The sequence below is a fragment of the Amia ocellicauda genome, chromosome 12 (genome assembly GCF_036373705.1).
Source record: "Amia ocellicauda isolate fAmiCal2 chromosome 12, fAmiCal2.hap1, whole genome shotgun sequence".
Taxonomy (NCBI): domain Eukaryota; kingdom Metazoa; phylum Chordata; class Actinopteri; order Amiiformes; family Amiidae; genus Amia; species Amia ocellicauda.
In genome coordinates, this window is record NC_089861.1 from 27,678,112 (window position 1) to 27,698,358 (window position 20,247).

Below are 20,247 nucleotides of genomic sequence, written 5' to 3' on the forward strand. Positions count from 1 at the left end.
ATGCCTTGAACTGCACTGTATTATTGCACTTTGTACTGTTATATTTTGTAAGTCGCTCTGGACAAGGGCGTCTGCTAATAAATAAATAATAATAAAATAATAATAATGAACAACCAGAAAAGGAAGTTTGAAGACAAACAGCTTAATTAAGCAGCTATACACATGAAATATTGTCATTTTAATACAACTTACGACTGTTTTACAATGTCTGCTAATTAGTTCATTAATAATGGCTCCTTGAAGGTTCTTTTCTTCATTCATGGAACTTTTTTTCATAAATGGTTCCAAAAGAACCTTTATTTTGTAGAGTGTAGTTTCACTGTGGGCTCCTGTGGGTTCAGCTCTCATTGACTGTGCTTTACCACACTGAACTGAATACCACGATAAACCATGATAAATATTTGTAAGGCATGTTCACTACCATGGTTTGTTCATGGCCCTGGACCTACTTCATATCTCATATAGGCTATCCAGTAACTGCAACCAGTGTCATGTGGACTATAGTATTGGGCCCATATTGGAGCCAGGGCTGGCTGCAGTTTCGGGCCCAGGCTTGAACTTGCATTCTGGGCTGTAGGATTCAGATTGTAAGCCACACTGAGTGGGGGTCAGATTGGGACCAGCACTGGTCCAAGGGTACCAAGGGATTTGTTTTTGCATAGGACCTCCTTAACACCTCATCTGTAAGACAACCAGTCCCACTGCACAGATCTCAGCTGTCGGGATCCGTTTGTCTGAACAGAGAAAATAGAAACTGTTCATCAGTGTCACATCCCTCTTATCTCTCTCCTTTCAATGCTCTGACCTTGTCTCTGGCAGCCAATCAGCTCTGACGGTTCCAGCGAGCCTTGAAGTGGCACACAGCGGATCAGACAAACTAACCTTTCGCAGGTTTATCTTGATTTCCTTGATGTTGTTTTCTGTAACAAAATCATCTGGAGTTGCTACATTAGATGAATTGGCCAAACTGAATGTAACAAGAACAACAGCTCAACAAGTTTTTAAAATGTCTGATAAAAAACAATAAAAAAAAACACAAAATAGTTTTTGAAAGCATGTGGTATTAACCCCCACTCGCCAAGGGAAATACACGACTGTTTTCCCTGAACTCACAAACATATGATTCACGTCATACCTGTATATAGTATATAACATATGTTCTAATAATACCTATTGTACGCAAAGAATCTTTCAAATCCACAAATAAGTCACAAAGAATAGCATTTTCTTTTTCTGCCCAGGGAAATTAGATTCATTCAGCCTCACAGTTAATCGATTAGAGATCTTGAAAGGTGATTAGTGTTAGTAAGAATGAAAGACAGCAGCTGTTGCAGTCCTCTCTATAGTGACAGTGGCTCAAACAATGCACTCTCACCCACTCCTTGAACCTGCTCAAAGTCAGACAGAAATAGACTGCCCTGTGGAGCTCCTCTGGTGTGGAGGGGTTATTGCATGGGACTTGTTCATCCTAAGACACAGCTGTGCATTTTGGGAAACAATGGACTGGATAAAACATTATTCAATCTTCAGCACATGATTGGAGATGCAAGCTGATGGTATATTGCAGGTCGAAGTCAGCTTGTGTTCAGATTAAAGCATTTTCTCATGGGGTTTAATTGTAGTAGAGTCTGCTTACTGTGATCAGTCTGTATGTGTCAGTGCAGCTTTACTACGGAGGAGTGCAGTGAAGTGTGATAGCGGCACAATTTCATGTTTTAAATATGACCTTTTTGAATCCTGAATTGGCAATACTACACTGACTGTTACTACTTTACTCACCCAGGACGGTTTAAGTAAATGTGCAGAGTAAAATAGTCAGTAAACAACTACCAAATCATGCCTGTGATTTGATAATTTAATTAATGTGTTTTGTAAATATTTCTGTCCATCTCGTTAGCAACCAAACTACAGGAACTGATGTACAACAATGAAATGTTTATCAGCATTCTTCTGTAGACACCACACTTGTCTTCTGATGTTTACATTATTTTGCATATCTGATGAGTTAGCAATATCTCTGCATGGTTTTTGTATAGCAGTACCATGGCTTTTAGTCCGGGTAGGATTTGAATACACAAAGGTAGGCCTGTAGGCATTTTGTGACTCAGTATGTTGTGCAACACCCACTCAAAAACACAAGGTAAGACTTAAATGATACTTCAGGAAAGTTGTTTTCTGCAAGGCCCCTGAACTCAGTCTCAAAGAACACGTCTGGGATGAACTGGGAAGGTGAATCAAGAAGGAACCACATAGTCATAATAATAATAATAACTTTATTTTATAAAATGCCTTTAAAAACAGTATCTGAAAGGACTGTACAAGTTTCAAACACAGGGATATACAGGGAGGAATGCAGAGCACTATACCACAGAGCATGATATAGGCACACACAGACACACACACACGCACACAGTTAGAAGTATATCAGCTTAAAAATAAGCCAGTTTAAACAAATACGTTTTCAGACGAGAATTTAAAAGATGTGAGAACATAATGGCAAGCACTAATTTTCCCAGAGAGAACTGCACACAATTCATCTGCAGTGCCAGAGGTCGAGGATTATCAGGATGCTGAGAAGCCTTTCAAGAGTGTCTTTGCAACCCTGCAGAGATTTAGCTTTGGCCCCAATTTAATTTCCTGTATCTCCCCCCCAAAGCCTTCTGTTATTCAAGGAGTAGTTTGTGGGGCGCAGGAACAGAAAGTATCCCTCGTGGATGATCTCCTTCTTTATATCAATGACCCTGTCAGTGAGACACATGTAGTATTATTCTATATTCAGGTTTAAAAGCATGCTTTTAGGAAGCATTATTAATAGATTCATTATTTAGTGGTATATTTTGGGCCTACTCCCAAACCAACAATATGAACAGTCAAACCCCGTTGCTCATCTTCAAACCCACAGTCTTGGCTTTGGCCTTGTGTGTCTTTTGGTTGTAGGGCTTTGTGAGGCTGTGCAGAGCAGGGTGGCTACCAGATGTCCATGAGAAACAGCTGTCCCAATCCGAGCGGGGGCCCTGACACACGCCACACGAAGCCAAACTGTGTCAACAGGAGAAATGCCTCTTTTCTGTCATTGGCGATATCATTAGAAAGACAGTCTAACGATAATGAAGATCCCACAGATAAAGCAAGATAAAACGTGTTTGTGTGTGTGCGTGCCTGTTTGTAAGTGTGTGTGATACTGAAGTAACGCTGGTGCTGGAGAGCAGAGGCTATTTTTAGCTCCTTATCGGGTTACTCCCCGATCTGCTACAGACTTTTACAAAAAGCCAATCTGTCCTGCAGCCATAAGCACAGCGCCTCCGACACTGCACAATCCACCACTGCCTGCAGGTACCATTTCAATCTTTTAGGCCGGAATGAAAAAGTTGATCACAATGTGCATGTCCTATGATCGTGTATGTAAGTGTCAATGTGTGCTTTCTGTAATGGCTTGCTGTTTCCTGTCACCTGCTTAACTTTAACCAGGGAGGACATCTGTGAAAGTTGCAGAGAACCCCAGTGACACTACTGCTATCAGACATAGTGTCGAAATGGTGGCAAACATGCATTTAATATCATGGGTTGAATGATCAAATCTGGTTGCTCGTGGTTTAGACTGGGGTGCAAATGTGTGGGACCACATCGCTGTCACTTTGCTTTCAAAAAGACGTTTATAATAAGAAATGTTTTACATTATTGTTATTATCATCATTTGTGGACTCTGATGCATAACATTTTTTGGCAGATGACACAGATTATGGACTAAAAGACAACTAATCCAACAAATCCAAGGTTACCCAAACCAGACTTGTGAAATGCACCAGTGTCATTTTGTCATTTGTGTCTCTTTGTTTCCCAGTTTTAAATGAATATGGCATATTGAGGATATCAGCAATACTGAATGATCAGTAAAATAGCTAGAATATTTACAGTATATTGCTATTAATAATCATCATTAGCATAATCTTTTGGGGGTTTGTGGGTGTTCATTTGAATAATTTCTCTATTTTGTTGTTGTTGCTTTGATATGATGTATGTCAGATTCTGGGAAACTTACTTTTGATATAATGAAGTTAATATATATCAGGTATGAACTTGGATCTCAAACGGTATCATTTTTTTCATACATATTGATATCATTTTAAGTCATTGATGAGAAAAAACAATACCTCTAACAATCAGAGGTTAGTTTTAAGTCTAGCAAAATTTCTTAGACTTCACTGAAAATGTACCCCCCCTTCCCCCCCCCCCCCCCCACAGAATAAAAACAAGGCCCTACCCCACACAGTGTGCTGTCGGCTCACCGGGTGGCTGCTGGATGGTATTGTCAGCACTGCTGTCAGATGGGTGGTGTGGCTCCTAATGCGTCTCTCCACACAGCAAGGTGACCTCCCCCCCGCCGCCCCCCGGATTAGAGCCGGAGAGCCCGGAGCGCCGAGTTCCCTGTCCCGCAATGGGCGCAGGTAAGTGTGGATGGCCCGGGGCGGCACACTCAGTGTCCGGGCTGGGAAGCATTGCTCCTGTGGGGGTTTGTGATGGATGTTGGTGTCTGAAGACTTTAATGACTTGGCAGTAGCGGATAGCGATGGAGGCTGGAGACTGGTTTATTGCTAACTCATGGCACTGTTCTTATGCGGCTATGTAAGGGGATAGCAAAACACAGCACAGATGGCATACAGTAATCTATGATCAGAGTAAAGTGTAGAGCTGGCGCTTAGAGCTCTGCGTATATGATTATTATTATTATTATTATTATTATTATTATTATTATTATTATTAGTTCCTGGAGAATTAATAACCGTTTAAATGAAGCGCACAAAGCTATGATATCGGAATGCCAATTCAAATATATATGACGAGATTTGAGGGATCATAGGATGTATACCTGAAAAATAATAATATAAATCAAAACATTATATTCTGGCAATCCCGTATTCAAATCAAACAATCCAAACAATATTGTGATTTTAATAGCAGTTTCTAGGCCGTGGTAGTTTGTTGATTTAACTTAGTTGTTTTATCTCTGTCTGGACATAAATTGGCTCATTTTGCACTTTTTTGCCGTTGCAATCTCTATTCTTATTTATGTTGCTTCCTTTCTCCGTCTTTCCTGCTTGCTCGCTTGGCTTCCGCAATACTAATAGTGAGCTACACTTTATATCTTTTTTGCACATTATTATTATTATTATTATTATTATTATTATTATTATTATTATTATTATTATTATTGTTGCTGTTGTGGTGGTTGGTGTTGTAATGTAGGTTCTTAAGATTGAAGCAAAATCTACCTGTTTAAAATAAATGCATGATTAAAACTGCATATTGTAGAAGGGTCCTGATTGATTTCATTTTACATGAAAGCACTGATACAGCACGATTACATGTAAGCTATAATAATAATAATAATAATAATAATAATAATGAGACATTAACTTTCGTTAGAACACACATCTATTTGCTTAAAGGAACTGACTGTCTTATATGCAGTTCATGACGCTAGATGGCGCCACCACTTGGCATAGGGCAGTCAAAATATGACTAAAACGGTTGAGCTCTAGTTCTTTACATCGACTGGTAGTGCTTTATTGGCAAGCATGTCAATCATGATTGTAAAAACAGATATGTAAATATACATAAATCACATATTCGGTCTCAATTAATATCAAAAGCTAGGTTATCTGGAAAATGTATGGGGTTGTAAATAAAAAAGGATTAATTGGATGGCAGTATGTTTGTAGGGTGGTACATGAAACTGCGTACAATCTGGAGAGTAAGGCTTTGCATTGTACAAGCGTGTATTATTGTAATGTGTGAATGAGACATTTATAAAATACACTCTGATGTGAATATAAGGATCAATATAACGTGTCGCATGTCCGTTTTCAGGGTAATTCGGCGATTGTTCTCATCAATGACGTCAGGGGGCGCCAGAGCATAATTACACCTATACAACTGGTGGGTGTGAAAACTCAGCAACATACTGTATTGAAAGATTTACAGTTTAGTCATTGTATAAGATTTATAACGTCCTTCATGGTACTTTTGACCATAGGACTTGCAAGTTATTTCACAAAACCATAAATGTAATATACCCTTGGTAGGTGGAAATGCCTACATCACAAATGTTCATATCTTCCCGGTGTTGGGGGGTGGTATAAAAGTTCAGTGGGTTGACTGTCTCTTGTGATACAGGAATACAATACAGATAGCATGCAGTAAGGAACATATAATTATATAGTAAAGTGACATGGGTAGTCCAAGTCCAGTGTTAATCTTGATCTGTGAAACCAACCCTATGCTAAGTTATTATTATGAATAATGTTAATTATTGCTACAGCCTGGCCTGGCCAGGATTCAAACCTAAAACTTTCCAAATTAGAAAGCAGTGTCACACCCACTGAGCCTTTCTGATACCCTGTGGCATTAGGAAAGATGCTGACATGTCTATCTACATTCACGATTTTGTTCATCAACTTCCAAGTCCCATGGTCAAATGTAACAGGTCATTAAGGACAGCTTGATATTTAATATCAGTCAGTCCGCAAGCCTGGGAATGATTGTAATACATTTGTTTGCTGAGTTTCACACTACCTACCAACTATACAGTTAGGTCCATAAATATTTGCACAGTGACACAATTGTCATCATTTTGGCTCTGCACGCCACCACAATGGATTTGAAAGGAATCAAAACGCCCCAAGAACAAGCAGGAACTAAAGACGGCTGCAGTGCAGGCCCAGCAGAGCATCACCAGGGAAGAAACCCAGCATCTGGTGATGTCTATGGGTTCCAGACTTCAGGCAGTCATTGACTGCAAAGGATTTGCAACCAAGTATTGAAACTCACAATTGAATTCATGATTATGATAGTTTGTCCAAATACTTTTGAGCCCCTAAAGTTGGGGGGACCTCGTATAAAAATGGGAGTAATTCCTACACCGTTCACCCAATTTGGATGTAACTACCCTCAAATTAAAGATGAAAGTCTACACTTAAAGCACATCTCGTTTCCTTTCAAATCCATTGTGGCGCCGTACAGAGCCAAAATGATGCCAACTGTGTCACAGTCCAAATATTTATAAATATTATATTTATTTAATATTAATAGAATATTAGAAAAAATATTCAAATGTACATGTTTCTTTGTTTATGTTTAAGGGCCAGTGTAAGATCCCATTCAGTCTTAGGGCCTTATGGTGAAAATGGGCTGATCATTTTATAGTTACTAATGATTGCAGGCCTGACATTGACACACAGTCGGTGTCAGTAGCTCCTGCTGTGCAGAACAAGCCCAGATCCAATAGAGTAGCTGATGGTCCCAATCTGTCCACTTAACTAAGCATGTTGGTGCATTTATTTACGAATTGCCTGTTTTTTCAGACCCTGTATGAGATCCCAATTTGTTAGAGTCCATTTCAGGTGTTGAGTCCACCTATTCTTTTCTCAGCTTGGTTTGCACGTATTGGTAGCAACTGGAATATATATTACTTGGGGTGTTGTTATATAGGTAATAAGATCTTATCTTATCAGATAATACAACATTGGGGCTCTGATTAGTTCAGTTGCCTCTCAGTATGGTGGAAACCAAAGATACAGTTCACTGATAACAAAAAGTAACCTTGCGATACTATTCATCAAGGAGTATTTGAAAAAGTTTGATCATTGCTTTAACCCGGCTTGCATGATCCCAGTTCTCAACCAAATGTAGGTTTATGGCTTATCGTTATCTCGCTGAGAGCCTAACTAACACACCAGAAACACACCGCAGACAGCAGCTGAATAATTGTGTTTTCTTGAAAACAAGTAAATCGCCTATCTCGCCCAACAAACACATCAAATGTTATCGCTTCCCAAAATAGCAGGAGGAACACCCTCGCCCGGGCCGACGGCTCTCGCCTCATTGGCTCTCCCCACACCTGTGCCCCGCCCACATGCGAATCCGCGCCCGGGATTGGTGCTCCAGGTGGCCTGCCCGCAGTCCCCGTCCCCCGTTACTTTTTAAGGTTTTCCACGGGACGGGCGAGACCAAAAAGTTTTCGGGAAGGGGTGTGTCAAATGCCGCGGAGGTGGGAGATCCCATTCCCCCGACCCCCAGTCACCCCACTGACCGTGCTGGTCGTGCGCGTCCCGGCTCATTTCCTCACAGCTCCGGGTGGGCGGCGTTGGCGTTGATCGTTTCCCTCGGCGGACGTTTCGGGGGACATCCCCGGCCTGCGAAAGTTGTTCGCCGTCCCGCTTTTGTTGGCCGGGGGAGCGGGCCAGCTGGGAGAAGTGCGCTTTGTGTGGAGAGGCCAGATTTCCATATGAAAAACAAAGCGAGCGAGGGCGCCTGTAGGGGGGACTGCTATTCTCTGCGCGGCTGTGGGGGAGCCCGGCATCTCGACACCGTCCACGTACGGTTGCACGCCGCCAGCGGGAGCAGGACCGGGACGATGCTCATGTGTTCCTGCGACAAAACGGAGCTCATCACCTCCCGAACCGTCACCCGCTTAGTGTACGAGGCCGAGCAGGAGAGCCGCAATGGATGCACGTCTTCGGCCGGGAGGTAGGGCGCACAAAAACGGTTTTGCAAAGTTTTGCGACTGGGCTGTTACGCAAGCGATGACCGATATTGTAAACGCCGCTGTGTTGCAAACCGACACAAAGAGCTGCTTTGCTGCGGCTTTGCGCCTCTCCGTCCGCAGCGCAAGCTCTCTTTCCTCCCCGGGTTACATCAGTGCCCAGAAATGACACGTTTGGTCGCGTTCGTGCTGCGCAGACCTGCGGGTATCTGCGCGGCTCCACCAATGGGGTCGACGGGATTCTGTAGATCTGCGCAGAACTGCGGACGTCTGCGCTACAAAGAACGCGACCTTTTGTGTTTTGGGCCTCTGCCTGGGGAAAAACAGTATAATACTGTACACAGACGCACATTAATACAACTTTGGCTGCCGAGGCGTAATTATTTTAAGCAGCCCTTGAGGGAGCGATTGAGAGAGCCCTCGATTTGTATGCAGGAAAAATTCTAACAATTGGAATAAACCGTAAATAATGCTAATGGGGTAGTTTTTCCCCTTCACTAATAGAGACGGTACTTTCTTGTCTGTCATTCATACCGTCGGTCTTGTCCTTGTCCTGGGCTTCTGTGTATTATTCTGGGAGAGGGAACACTTTCTTTTGGGAAGATAAAGAGTTGTGTTTAGAGAGAGGAAAAAAAAGTCAATTTATGGTAAAGGGAGTTGCATCTGACATAAACCATTGTCTGTGGATATTAGATCATCGCAGATCTGCAGTTTGTTTTTTGGGCAGCCCATACTTCTCCGTGCAAGTCAATGCATGTCTACTGTCTGGCTTGTCTTGGCTTTGTGTCGGTTGTAGGCTGGTCTTGAAAACGTCCTTATTTCCATACAGTAGTTTGGTAGACACTGCTATTCTGAAATCAGTTTTAGCACTGTCTAGTTAAGGGTTAATCCTTTGTGCTGCTACGCAATGATAAAGGGTGGTTTGCAGCGGATGTGCAAACACAGTCTTGACCTTCATGTATACATTTAACCCCTCTGAGCTCTGAGGGAAATCTTTACCAAAAGGCCCAGATTGGTTATGCCTTTTATTTCATTTTGTTGTATTTTCGGGCAATTCTAATTTTACAGATCTGGCTTCCTCCCACAGGCTGTTTAGGGTGATTGGCCGCTGTAGTGTGTGTGAGAGTTGTGTACTTTTTAACATCTCTTGCAATATGCTTTTTAGTCTGTATACAGTATCGACAGAACTCTTTAGGGTGCTGAGAAATGTCTTTCATCCAATCCATCATTGTACGATAACATAAGTAGCTGGAAGAACAGTCATCTATTTAGGATGGACTTGCAGTTGACCCAAAACCACACTACTCCACTCCAGGTGAGACACGAGCTGCTTCTTCCAATTAAAAAAAAAAGCCGGGAGGGAGAGAAACACCTGACTGAAGTGTGCTTGACATGCTTTTATCTTTATTGAGCGGTTATTGGAGATAGAGAGTGCTGCTTTAAATAATCCTGGCTTGAAGAGATTGTGGCTGCTGTGCACTGAGCAAACATAGCTGTGCTCCGATTGCCTTGTTCAATGAGGCAGGGCAAATAAGAGGCCAGGGGGAAAATCAACAATGACAAAACAGGCTTGACCTATGGGTCTCGAACTGCCAGGGAAGGCCGGAAGTCAGAGTATTTGGACACTATGCCACCTGGCACCTGTTAAATTTATGATATTGATTATCTACTGCATTTGTTAAAGTAACTGTGTGCCAGAGGGAAGCAGGAGTAAAAATGGCTGACTGTGCTTTCCCCCACGTGCAGAGATGGACTCTGTTTGAGAAATCACTGGGGGAAAATAATAGGATTGAGGTGGTTTGAATGATGAAGCCAATCTCAGTGAGTTAAGTTGTTTTCTAAAATCCAGATGGTTGGGATGAGCTTTATAATAAATAAATTATTTGAAACCATTGAGTTTATACACCCACCTGTCATTTCTGAGGCTCTGGAAACCATTCCCCCCCTGAATAAAAATGAAAGTATTCCTGTAGTACAAAATCTATTAATATTCCTAGATGTCTGTGAGCACAATGGTTGTCTGTGCTAGAGCTCACAGAGTCCCTTCCTTTTATGCATTTGTTACGTTAAGGAAGAGTGAGTTTGGAAAGCATCTGAAATGACAGGCACATATTGACTTAATACACCGTTTAAAATTGCCCTCTGGGAGGCAAATTAAACAATCAAACCTTATTAAATCATTTGGGGTCCTGACAAGTAAGCAGAATTGTGTAATGTGTTGATAGATTTATATGAACCCTTTAAGGGCTAAGGGAATAGTTTGTCCTTTGCCTTTATCATCGAATCTATTTCTTGTGGTACATGGTCACATTTTCTCTTCATTCTTTCTTGCTGAAGAGAATTTCCACATTCAGAGGTGCGTGTCTATCATGGCATAACATCCTGTCACGAAACTGTGAGCAGTGTTTTTGGATGGTATTTGTTTCTGGAGTAGTACCTATACTAACTACTAACATAATGTAAGAGCAGAACACATGAACACGGCCGAGCTGGGGTAGCAACATGGTCCTGAAATCCAGCAATTCCCACTGGCAGCACAACATTTGGCATGCTGGACTCTCGCACATAATGTTCTCTCTTCAGTTTCAACAAAACATTGGACTTCATTTAAAACCCTTTCAGTTGTAAGCCAGTACCTAGATCTGGGTGAGGGGAATAAAGAAACAAGAAACAGCTGGAATTGTCTTGAAAAGTAAAGCCTCCTCTTCTTGGCAGTACCATCTGTCTCTTGCCCTTTGCCACCCTGCGCTCACAGTTGTGCAGTTGGCTGGCTGGGGGGTATCTGTGCTGGGGTGCCAAGGTGGCTAAGCTTTACACAGCATGGTTGCCTAGCTGGGAACATTGTTCTGCAGCTCTTTGGGATTCTCGGCAAACAGAAGCCACTGTTCCAGAGAGGGAAGTGACCTCATTGGCTTCCTGACAGGGCTTTCAATGGGAACTGGACGTGGGCCTGATCTCGCCATTTTCTCGCCCTCATCTGTGTGGCCTAACCCAGTCAAGGGTGTACCGGCTTTTAAACGGGACAGGGGCCCTTCCAGCAATTTACACAAGCTGTGTATCAGCCAAAGTATGATGCCTTAATCTTCAAGGTGACTGGGCCTTTTTGCTGTAAATAAAGGGAGACATAAAAAATGAAGGTATTTAGTAGCAGATAAAGTTTAGGGAGCTTGACTGAAAACTAGAACATAGATGGAACACAAAAAAAAGTCCATATATGGAATTAATAGAAATAATCAATGAATATATTTTAAATGCTGATTAATACCAGTAATTCTCACAACATGAAATGGGAAATGAAAATGCTTAAACCGTAACCTCTCCTATACTGACTAATTGGAAGTAGCTGAAACTTCACTGATTGGTCCGTTGCCAGCCAGGTGTGCTGCTGACAATCAAGATGTTAAATCTCTAAAAGGAATTTGAACTTACGCAGTATAAAAATATGCAATGTGTCTAGGGGGAGACAGATGGAAGACGTGGCAAAATGTGTGTGTGCATTTTACATAATTTAACAGTTGTGTGGACATCTTTTCAGGTCCTGATCTAGTAGAAAATGGAAACATTATTTTTGTTAACCTATTGGCAGATGCCCTTTTCTAGTGTGGTGTGCTGTTGTCTTACTGGTTTGTACGTGATAATGGGTTGTTTTGTGTAAATACACCTGCAGCTAATGTCTTAATTAGATTAGATCAAGTTTAATCACAGATGAAAATCCCCAGACCGTAGACTGGTAAGTCTCTTGTCCTGATTTTATTTATTAATAGATATTTATTTTACTTTATTTTTTGAGATTAGAATTTTTTTTTTTTGTCCCACTTGCTACTCAACCTCTCCAGAATGTTTTTGCCCTGAATGTAATCTCAATCGCATACCAGGGCAGGTTACAGAACTGCCAAACAGGCGAACAGTCTGATTATATTCCCCCCTGCCCCCCAGTCTGTGGTGAGGAGTGAAAGCACACACTAAGTCTGTCAGGATGAAGAGGCTTGTTCAGCTGTCTTGAAAAGACACTTGGAAACGCATGACCAGCTGCTGTGCTCGTCTGCTGCTTTCTCCTTGTTTCGCAGTCCTCGTGTGCATGTTGGCACTGTTCTCTAACAGCGTGGGCTTCTGGGTGCGCGCAGCAGGATCAGGCTCAATCTTGTACCTTCAGATTTCATTTATTTTGTTTCTGCTACTGCTTTTATATATTTAGTCCCCAAGGATCTGGCTCAATTTGTCTTTCTAACTTCCCCTGCCAGTTAAAAATGTCTTCTAACGGAAAACGCTGGGGCCTTATCGTTGGGGGGGGTGGCGGGAGGAGGAAGTGAACGTCTTACAGGTCAAAGCCGTGTCACTGAAGAGCTATGGACTTTGGTGCTGATTTAAGTTCTCTGTATTTCCTTTCATTCAGCGATCAAGTCCACTTTTTCAGTTCCAATTCCAGTTATTTCTGCCATTGGAATGGATGAATTGGAATGGAAAATCTGCAATTGAGCCCAACCCTGCAAGCAACACTTCAAAATGAGATTTACACTTAGACTGATTTTCCCAACTGAGTGCGGGCAGTATAGGTTACAGTAATTAATAAACATATCTGTGGCCTATTCAAACAAAACAACTACAAAATGTAAGTGATTACATATGTAAACTGCTGGCTTTAAGCTGGAGTAAATCTTTGACCAGCTATGGAAAATCGGGCCTGTTGTAGTGGTATCTGTTCCAAGCATAAGACGATAAAATGTCTGCAAAGCAGCAGTGTGTGGGAGTTTGATTTGTACTGAGATGCCTTTTTTATCAGGTTCTGCTGTGCATATATATATGTATGTATGTATATATATGTGTGTATGTATGTGTATGTATGTATGTGTATATATATATACATACATATATATACATACATACATATATATATATATATATATATATATATATATATATATACATATACATATACATACATATAATATATGTGTGTATGTATATTACTTATTTTGCATTGCCCTTGCATGGTCCTCAGATCTAAAACTCCATCTCTTTGATGTTGAAATTTGCGGAGCAATAACAGCACGCTATTTTGACATGTCAGATATTGAGCTCTCTGTGCTAATCAGATCTCATCTGTACTGGAAGTTACAATGCTTGACAATAATAATAATAATACTAATAATAATAATAATTTTTTTATTAATATTTATTTCTTGGCAGACACCCTTGTCCAAGACTATTTTACTGCACGGGCCAGGAGTGCATTGCAGGGAAGATAACATGTGTCTTGACGATGTTTAGCCCTATTAAATCGAGAAGGTCGCCTTTATTTCAGCATCAGGACAAACTGTTAAAGTTCTGCAGTGCAGAAATTTCCTGATGTTGAAACGGTCTTTCTCAAGGGTTAAGACACCACTGTTAAAAGTTGCGTGTATTGCAAGGCTCACAGATCAGTTTGCTGCAGGATCTGATAGCTGGGCAAGTGCCTTCCTGGACCGAGGCCATCTGATTGTGTTCAGTCGAACCCCTGAATGCATACCGGGTAAGAACAGTGCTGTGGCTTTTGAACTGAGTGTCATCCAAATTAGATATACTATATTGATTATCCAGTGCGTAGAGGTGGGCTGTCCTGTCTCCAAGTTCATGCTGTACTTGTGCAGGTTTGACTAAACATGCTTTGTAAAAATAAATGTATCTCTATAAACATCTGTCTATTTGTGGCCTGAGACATGAGCTGTAGTTGCTACGGAAAAACCAAAAAAACCACTGCTGTGAGCCCAGGCGCTGTCAACAGATCTGTCTTCCCTTTCGCAGTTTGGTGGTGCACCATGGTTCAAACCGTGCAGCTCTCCATACGGCTTTAAGAACAGGAGGATGTCGAGTTCTGCTTTTACAGTGATGAGGCAGCCGCTCAGACCGCCGCCCCACTGAGACACAATCGCAGGAACCTGGCTTGGGGATTCGCTGCACCTTAATGCAGAGTGACCGGAGTCCCCTGCGGGGGACTGGGGAGTGATCCACAGAGAGCTGACTGCCATTTCCGTGCTGGGGGTCTGATTTCTATCTCTGTGGATTTATTTTTTGGGCTGCATATTCCTTGACTTACTGGAACCCTTCTAGGAATGGAAACTTGGATTATGGGAATGAAGATGACAGAGCTGGGGTGGCAAACTCCTCTGTGTTCAGATCTCTCGCATTCCAACCTGGGGCACCAAGATGAAAAGGGTCTTGCTTTCACGTGTGACACTGCTGTGCTGAGAAACTGCTGGGTTCTCTAACACCAAACACAAGTGGAGTCTCGGCTATATGTAGTGCGGTTTTCACACTTGAGTCTTGTAGCTATTTGTGGGGGAAGGAAGCATGCAAAACTTAAAATTTTAAAAAACAAATTAACAACGACAATCTTTAATGTTTGCTCTCACCCTCTGTGCCACGCCAATAAGCAACTCATTGTTCTGGCATTTGTGAAACTGAGGAAAGACTTGGTTGCTTTTTCAACCCGCGAGGTGTTCGGAGGAAACTGCCCCCACCCCCTTCATTGTGGTTTTCCCTCTCGCTTGTGGCCTGGCCCAGGAAAAGCAGCCTGTTTCGCTAACGAAACTCAAGGGCTTGTGAAAGTAACAGTGTTGCGCCGCAGCTGCTGGGGCTCTCCAGATGCCATCTTGGACTGTGACGCTTTTGGTCAACGAGGAGATTTTTTGGAAAAAGGATGAGAAATGAAGCCAGCTCTCTGATAATGAAAACAGTCTCTGAATGAGTATAACAAGCATATCCTGGCGTCTAAAAAGGCAGGGTGGGAGGGGTACCTTGTGCATCCTGGTATTTAGGTCAGAGCTTTTGGAGATTTACCCGTTTGTACACCTGAGTTGCAGCAGAATATAACAGGCTTATCCTGGGAGTATGCAACGGCAAGATAGTGGGCTTTAACTTGGGAGTGATTTGAACTTCTGGAACTTAAATTGTTTGTATAACCTGGGCGTGAGATTTTTATTTATTTATTTATTTATTAGTTAAAAAAAATTATATATTGTTGGGGGAAAATGTCCCAAAAAGAGCTTCGCTTTGCCCATCCAGTGGCTGACTCCCTCCTCATCCCCACTCTCAACGTCCTGCCCCCTTCCTCCGACACAGACGCTTGGTCTCGCTCGCCCAGCCCCAGGCCCCGACGGCTCAGAAAGCCCCGCTCGCCCGCCCGGGATGGCCAGTCGGCCAACCTCCTGCAACTCCCAGTTGCCGACATGGGCCAATCCAGCGAAGAGGAGTCAGTCACCTGGTCCCGCTGCTCCTCCCCCAGCGGCTCCCCGCGACGACGGCGCTCCCTGCTGCGGAAATGGCTGCATCGGGAACGCAAGGAGCTGACCGCAGAAGGAGGAGGAGTTAGCGACGAATGCAGGTTGGTTCCTGGTAGTTGTGGGAGACTATACGTCGTATACAGTGGTATAATTTTAATCCTGAATAAAAATATTTGAATTGTTGGATTAAATAGTTCTTTATTGTTTTTCTCCACAAGCTGATGAATTAGAAATGAAGATCGTTGCAAAGTAGCAGCGCCTTTAAAGCCACGACCAAACAGGCTCGTAGTCCCATTGATTTTCGACGCTGTATGAACTGTAAACATGGGTGCTCTGGTGTAGCTGCAACGCGGAGTATGGCACAAACATTTCAGTTAAGTCATGAATATTGTTAGGCGTGTTCCTTGTTGTGTGTACTTATTGTAAGCTCTCTCTCCCTTGGTTATGATCCTGTTCGCTACTGATTCAGCAGCAGTGTCAATCCTCAGGTCTGTCCCAGGCTGCAGCTGGGTTGAAAACACAGAAAGCACAGGATTCCTGCAGGAGAATCCTGCATGGTTCAACATGCTGTCAGGACTAGGGGTAAGAGTGTACACAACTCATGCAGGTACTAATGTACTGAATAGTCTTGAAACTTTGTCTCCTGCTTTGTCGTGTCGCCGTTTTTATTGTGTTTTGTATCGGCAATCAGTCTTTTTCTTTGGGCTCCTGGTTCTTAAGGTGTGATGTGGCCTTTGTTAGAAGCTACCATCAAACCGGGCATATTGTAAGTTATGTACCCAACAAAATAGACTTGAAGGAAATGTGTCTGAGTGTCGGGAAAAGGAGCTGCTGCAACCTGCTCTCTTCAGTATGACTTCACCAGATCTCGCACCACTATGGCATCTACAGTTCCTCTGTGATCCTCCCCAGTTCTTATCAGTCTTCTCTGTGGTATGCGGTTTCCAAGTCTAGTTTTAGGGTAGCTTATTGATGTGTGCCGATGTATTTTAAGGATGTTGCCCCTTATATTAATAGGATTAATCGGCACCGTTTGGTTTTTTGTTGGTAGTTTCTTGGGCTAAGAAGCAAAGTTCGCTGTGTTTTTAGTGCTGGCCTCTCTGCGATGCGTCTCTGTGGCTTGAGACAAGGGCTGATGACATTTCTATGTTTAGAATGCAGAGGAGGCTGTGCAGAAATGTTATGCTTAGTCGAGTTTAGAGATATGAATCTTAACGGCAGATCGGATATTCTGGGCCTGCTTTTATTTTTGGGTACAATGTCAAGAGTAATTAACAAGGCAAGTTATCACCTGCAAAGTTTCCCAACTGAGTGCTTAACTGAGAAAAAATATTAAATGCGTGGAGTAACCGAGAGCTTCTGTGAATTTAAGGTGCATTTTTTCAGCCCCCCTTTAACTTTTTTATTTTTATTTTTTAAACGACATAGATTATTACCCATTCTACCAGTTGTAATTGGTACTAAATATGCAACCCCTACAGGGTTATTCCATGATATTACATCACAATAAAGACATGTTTATAGAACACTGGGATCACAGTCCTTACAGTTCTGGCAATAAAAATAAAACTTGTGGTGGGCTACTGTGCTAGTCAGTGAGTCCATGTCTCATTTAGAGGGACAGGCTGGTATGCCATTGCTCATGGTGTGATCTGCAGCAGTGACCCGGGTGACAGCAAGTGGCCTTGGAGGCAATAAAAGCACGAACTGTGTACAGTTGCCACTCGTAAAGTTGCCCTCGTGTGGAAAGGGCAGAATAGAAGGAATGTGGGGCCTGTCTAGGGAACAGTCACAGGACGGACAGGTGAATTTCCAAATCTTACAGTACAGTATTGGACAGTGCATTGGAACATCTTGAATCAGACATTTTAAATCACCCGTTTAATATTTAAAGCCCGTACTTCTAAACAGATGCATAACTCACTAAAAGTATGTTACTAACATGTGGTGGGCAGGAACTGTGGCATCTGTGATGAAAGTTTCACTTGCTTAGGAGACTTATGTATGGAAAAATATGAAGGGCTTCTTTATTGATTTGTACATACTGCACATTAGTGCTGTGCCTTTGCTATTGGTGTGTGACTGATCTTGTGTTATGCTTGCTTGATTTAAAGCTAATTAACTTTCCTGTGTTTAAAGCAGTTTGTGCTGTTAGTGCACTGCTTTTCTCCAGTAACTCACTCAGGCGTTTGTAAAGATTTTCTCTGCTAGCTGTTTCATTTATAAAAAACAACACTCAAACTCATTGCTCACTATCTTTTGTAGGGCTATGCCTTAGCAGAAGGTGTTTTATCATTTTTGTCATTTAAATCTGTGCCGGCTGTATTCAGCATTCCTTTGAGGCAGCTATTTGGCTCAGAGGTGCTTATAGAAAACGCAGTGCAATGTGTGTGTCATGCACTTGTCCAAATACTTCCAGAGCACTTTAAACAAACTCGTTCGCACACCGTTGTACACACACTCTCACACCTACACACATGCTCTCTCACACACTTGCACACAAATAAAGATTAGTTCAGTCTAGTTGGAGTACCGAGATGCAGTGATGAAACTTGCTGCCTTTTATAGTCAAGATGGGAGTTATCGATCCTAGAGGTCCGACTGCCCAGAGTTGAGACTCCTCAGCTGTCAGAGTATGCTTTGGGGACTCTTGTTAATTTAGTTCGGCAGCAATGGTCTCTGCATGCTTGGCACAATCAGTCACATCACACTGGGCAGCTCCATAGTGATTTACACGCTCCCATAAAAATTTGTGCCGTTGTTGCAGAACTTCAGTGCAAGCCGGCAAAACATAGGGTTCTGTGTGGAGCGGGCGTGCACTCAGGAACTAACTGAATATAGGAAGAGCCATGGTCTGTTGCTGTCTTGGCTTAGTCTAAAGAAGGTTTTGCAAAATGTGAATTGAAATGCAAGCTCCTCATTTGTTTTCAGCACTGCATACAGTGATTAAAATAAAAAGGTCTAAACACTAAGAGATTATGATATTAATAGGCTTCTGCTTTACAGTGAAATTTGGCATGTAGTTCCTTTTTTGTGACCAAGGTGTGTCCTTGAAAACCTGTCCTGTGCGAATAACAGTTGGAAGTGAATTCGGCGTATTTTCTTCGCTCCACTCCAATGCTTTTCAGCGTGTCTCGATCTCTTCAGCTTTTCACTGTACGAAGCAGTCACCCCCGGTCACTGTACTGCTCACGCACTTTTTCCACACCGGCCGTGAGAGCAGCTCTACAGGGGAGGAGGCCTGTGTGTCCTGGGGCTTATATCAGCCTCGTCAAACCCATACGTTGTGGTCTGAAAAGGGATATGGGATGAGTTCAGTGCTTCGCCTCTCTTGCCCCACTGCGTCCTTTGTTCATAGGAAGTCATCTGTGGAGCTATTCTTTCTATGCTGAAGCTCCCCCCTTTTAATAAGTAAGGATAGAAACATCAGGCAAACTGTGGACATTGTATTCCAAAGCCTCAGTTTCTTATATTAATAATATTTGCAATGTTATGAGTCCAGCTTTACTTAACAGAGGAAAAAGTCCTTCTTTCAATTGAAACATTTGAATTGAACATGATTCACAGTGAGATTTTCTTTGTGTAGTCTCCAGTGTGCTTTGTAATCAAATGAGATGACCGCAATTGTCCGGGGGGGTGGTGGGGAAACCTCATCTCTCTCCACCTTAAACTTTTCACCGAAAACCTGTCCTGGCAGGAATGGATCGACTGACAGATGCATCACAGTGTCCATAGCCTGAGTGTCAATCATGCCTTCAGAACCAGAAATCCATCAGAGATGCATTCCCTTGTTGTAGAACTATGCAGACTTTGTAAAGTGCTCTGAAAAGGCTGAAAAACAGCAATAGCCTACTGTGTTCATACTTGCAAATCTGTGTAGAGACCTCTGGAGCTACTGAGATGCCGACTTACAGACTTGAGCTACAGAGACAGACACAGCAACTATGCACTATTATTGATTGTAGTGCTAAACTGGAATTCGTCCTTGTCTGCTGATTAGGAATCGGTGTATTTTATTTTTGCAGACAGTCTGCTTGTCTTTAAAGCTGTAACTTATACTGGTTAAAAAGGCTGCGGTGTTAACCTTTCCAGACCCCATAAATGTATTATTTTCCCCGCTCTCCACCCCAGCCTCTCAGTCACATCGCAGGTGTGCATGTGTCATGTGAGATAAAAGCTTTCGCTAATGGCAAGAAAAAAAAATCCAGAAGCATTGATTCAGGTTCATCTATAAATCTAGGAGTGACAATCGGTGATCCCTGAGGATTACAGTGGTCTCTGGTTTATGTTGCCAAGTACTCAATTACCAAGTGACTTTAATAGTAGTCTCCATATGTCATCTTTAAGATATTTCTATTGTATTTTGCAGTGGATGGTGTAATATATTATTGCTGACTCAGGATTTGACGACAGACAGCCTGGGGAGAAGTGTACATTTGTACAGTT

At 42.4% G+C, this 20,247-nt stretch overlaps 1 protein-coding gene across 4 annotated transcripts in view; it reads left to right on the forward strand.

Moving 5' to 3' along the window:
• Window positions 1–7,989: 7,989 nt before the first annotated feature.
• gramd1a (GRAM domain containing 1A) overlaps window positions 7,990–20,247 on the forward strand; it is a 49,306-nt gene continuing 37,048 nt past the window's right edge. For 2 of the 4 annotated variants that reach the window (XM_066719144.1, XM_066719145.1), the window contains exons 1-2: window positions 8,387–8,526; window positions 14,324–15,902. In XM_066719144.1, coding sequence (XP_066575241.1) covers window positions 15,550–15,902 — 353 coding nt within the window. In that variant the 5' untranslated portion in view covers window positions 8,387–8,526; window positions 14,324–15,549. Of the gene's footprint in view, window positions 8,527–14,323; window positions 15,903–20,247 lie in introns of all 4 variants that reach the window. The other 2 variants (XM_066719146.1, XM_066719147.1) reach the window with 2 other exon arrangements.